The sequence below is a fragment of the Brassica napus genome, chromosome A2, assembly GCF_020379485.1.
Source record: "Brassica napus cultivar Da-Ae chromosome A2, Da-Ae, whole genome shotgun sequence".
Taxonomy (NCBI): domain Eukaryota; kingdom Viridiplantae; phylum Streptophyta; class Magnoliopsida; order Brassicales; family Brassicaceae; genus Brassica; species Brassica napus.
Genome location: NC_063435.1, coordinates 5,763,276 through 5,766,817, shown reverse-complemented (window position 1 = coordinate 5,766,817; position 3,542 = coordinate 5,763,276). Strand labels below are relative to the sequence as shown.

Genomic DNA, 3,542 nt, shown 5'->3' with positions numbered 1-3,542 from the left:
GTTGTTAATAATATTACCTGATGACAAAAGAAAAAAAGTAGAAGTTAAACCTAAACTCGAATTTGACCCCAAAAAAAAAACCTAAACTCGAATAGGGGGGACTTCTTATAAACTCAGTTCCCCTGTCTGGCAGTCTCACTGATTTGAAAAATAAATAAATAACAAACAATTTATTTTTGTATTCGTCAGCAAATAATTATTTCCATTAAAAATAAAATAAAAACGACAAATAGCGTATAAACGCATATAATGTACTTTCGATACTTGCAGTAGTTCTTATATAATTCTCTTTCTCCATAAACATTACGGACAAGACCACCTAACTCTCCTAAGATCTCTCTTTGTTTGAATTCTTCTCCGTTTTAGATTCTAGGTCAAACCCTTGATCGCTTCTACGTGTTCGAAGTTTCTAAATATTTTTAATTTTTTTTTTAAATTCGACGATAAAGCTTCCTCCTTTACTCCGGCGATGGTTTTAGCGGCGAAGCAGATCGGATTCTCCAATCCCCTTTTACGCCGTAACCCATCATCCCCCTCACTCCAACGACCTCCCCCTTCTCTCTCCTTCCCCTCGACGGCCCTTCCAAAACGCACCGTTTTATCCCTCTCCAAGCCGCTTCGCCTCTCCTCTCTAACAGCAGAGTCTCCGGTGAGATGCTCCGCCTACGAAGCCGACAAGTCCGAGCCTCAGCCGACCGACGCGGCGGCGGCGGCGGCGGAAACGAAGTCGGAGGCGGCGAAGAAGCTGAAGATCGGAGTCTACTTCGCGACCTGGTGGGCTTTGAACGTCGTGTTCAACATCTACAACAAGAAGGTCTTGAACGCTTACCCTTACCCGTGGCTCACCTCCACGCTCTCTCTCGCCGCCGGTTCGTTGATGATGCTCATCTCCTGGGCCGTTGGGATCGTTGAGACTCCTAAAACTGATTTCGATTTCTGGAAAACTCTTTTTCCGGTAAGTGGGTTGGTGGGTTTGAAGAGTAAAGGTTGAAACTTTAGGTTAGATGTCGATGTTTAGAGAAGTAAAGGTTGAAACTTTAGGTTACGTATCGATGTTTACGATGATGGGTACTTCAGGTTTGGTTTTAGATCTTGCATGAATATTTCTTGTTTTGTTTTTTACCTGAGCGATATGCATAGTTTTGTATGCTTCCTGGGTGAGAGAGAGAGAGAGAGAGTAGAAAACGATGTGTCTTTTTGGCTGTGTTTGTTCATATTATTGTGTTAATTTCATAGGTGAAAGTATTAATTTTTTTTTGGTGTTTTGTTTTATTGAAAGTGTTTTTTTTTTGGATTGGTTTAAGGTTGCTGTGGCGCATACAATTGGTCATGTGGCTGCAACGGTGAGTATGTCAAAGGTTGCGGTTTCATTCACACACATCATCAAGAGTGGTGAGCCGGCGTTTAGCGTTCTTGTCTCGAGGTTCCTTTTGGGTGAAACCTTCCCTGCTTCGGTTTACCTCTCCCTCATTCCGATTATTGGTGGTTGTGCTCTCTCTGCTCTTACTGAGCTTAACTTCAACATGACTGGTAATATATATATTCTTAGACACTCACATGTTATGTTTTGTCTTTGTAATTGTTGTTGGTTATGATTGAAATGGTTTATACTCTCAGGTTTCATGGGAGCGATGATATCGAACTTGGCATTCGTCTTCCGCAACATCTTCTCGAAGAAGGGGATGAAGGGAAAGTCTGTGAGCGGAATGAACTACTACGCCTGTCTCTCAATGCTATCACTCTTGATCCTCACGCCCTTTGCATTTGCGGTTGAAGGACCTCAGATGTGGGCTGATGGCTGGCAGAAGGCTCTCTCCGACATCGGACCTCAGTTTGTCGGGTAACTTCCGTCTAAACAACTCTTAGGAACCCTTTTAAACTCAAAGTGTATGTTTGACGTTTTGTCCTGTTCCTATAATGCGTTGTGAAAAGACCCATTTATCAAGTTCTTGTCTTTATCTCTCAAGACTCTTGTTTTCATCCGAATCATTAAGAGTCCTTCGGTCTTTTCATGTTTCTACTAAATTTTGTAGGTGGGTGGCTGCGCAGAGTGTGTTCTATCACCTCTACAACCAAGTGTCTTACATGTCTTTAGACCAAATCTCTCCCTTGACGTTTAGTGTTGGTAACACCATGAAGCGTATCTCAGTCATCGTCTCCTCCATCATTATCTTCCGTACTCCTGTCCAGCCCGTCAATGCTCTTGGAGCTGCCATTGCTATCCTTGGAACCTTCTTGTATTCCCAGGTAATACCACACAACACACAAACCTTAAAATTACAGATATACCCTCTATTATAAGTGTCTCTTGACTTCACCTCACAGCCACATGATGAGACTATTTAATACTTCTTCGACATTATTAAGAACCATCTTAGTTCATTGGTTTGGGATGCTTCTGGAGCAATATAGTTGAAGACTCAAAGATCTCGAGTCTTCGTTCTAATGTTTCTTTAACCGCTTGTCATGCAGGCAAAGCTTTGATAAGGCAAGACATGGAGTGTTGCGGTCCGATGTTGAGCTCGTTAATTTCGGTTAAAAGCGGGAGTGAAGGGCTTGATGTAGATATGTGTTCTCAATAATAATGAAGAAAAAATGATGAGAATGGAGACGAGACAAGATTTAGTGTGTTAGGCAGTTTTTTTTTAAATCGAGTGTTTTGGATTCGAGTGTTTGACTTTGGGGAAATGAGATGATTGCCTCTCTGTAACTAAAGTTGGAGATAGAAATTGTCCCCTTGAGAATAAGACGCCCCCCTATACAATGTGAGAAGTATTATATAAAAAAGTGGAGAATAACTTCGAGATTATCCTCAATTTTATAAATATGCATGATCTTATTGATAAGTATCTTATTGATACGTATATTTGATCGAGTGGCATGTTATTTTATGCATTGAAACACTATATCGTTGTAATGCTGCATGAGAACCCATATTGCATATAGAAAAAAAAAGAACTGGATACTAAACCAGATCGAGCCTGAGATCTTCAAGATGGAAAGATCTAGGATACGCAAACTCTTAGAAATAACAATGTACGTGGACCAGGTGAGTAGGAGTTCAGCTTCATGGACCGCTCTCGTCAGGACTATTGATTTCTATGATTATTATTGATATCAGCAACATACTGTATGTATTTCATTTGTCAGAAGTACTATTCTATCAGCAAGAAATCCAAAGAGAATAATTTTTTTTTTAAAACTAATAGGAGAATAATTTTGAAGAACAATTTTTTTAAATATAAGTGATGTTTTCAACCAAAAGAAAAGAATAGTAATGTTGATGCTTGCGAATAAAATAGAGGCATTAGATTTGGTTCAGTGGGAAAGAAGATAAAAGAGATGTCTCTTGAGATTTCATAAGAGGCAGAGAAGAATATACTAAGCGAAGATTCTTTCTATCGGAATTTGCAATTTGCATAACTATTGATAGCTTTCTTCATCAAAGTCACCACTTTATTAAATTTCTTTGTAAGACACTTGTACTTATTTTCTTAGGCGTCAGGATCACAAGAGGAACATGTCAACTGCAGATGCCATGG

The 3,542-nt window shown here is 39.9% G+C and overlaps 1 protein-coding gene across 1 annotated transcript; it reads left to right on the top strand.

Moving 5' to 3' along the window:
• Window positions 1-249: 249 nt before the first annotated feature.
• LOC106421006 (glucose-6-phosphate/phosphate translocator 1, chloroplastic-like) lies at window positions 250-2,809 on the top strand. The gene is made up of 5 exons (XM_013861853.3): window positions 250-955; window positions 1,305-1,530; window positions 1,618-1,840; window positions 2,034-2,247; window positions 2,473-2,809. The coding sequence occupies exons 1-5, from the start codon at window positions 470-472 to the stop codon at window positions 2,482-2,484; spliced, it is 1,161 nt and encodes a 386-aa protein (XP_013717307.2). The 5' UTR covers window positions 250-469; the 3' UTR covers window positions 2,485-2,809.
• Window positions 2,810-3,542: the final 733 nt, after the last annotated feature.

Coding starts and splice junctions, on each gene's coding strand:
- LOC106421006 (XM_013861853.3), top strand. CDS start 470: ATGGTTTTAGCGGCGAAGCAGATCGGATTCTCCAATCCCCTTTTACGC. Junction 956..1,304: donor TCTGGAAAACTCTTTTTCCG/GTAAGTGGGTTG, acceptor GATTGGTTTAAG/GTTGCTGTGGCGCATACAAT. Junction 1,531..1,617: donor GCTTAACTTCAACATGACTG/GTAATATATATA, acceptor TTATACTCTCAG/GTTTCATGGGAGCGATGATA.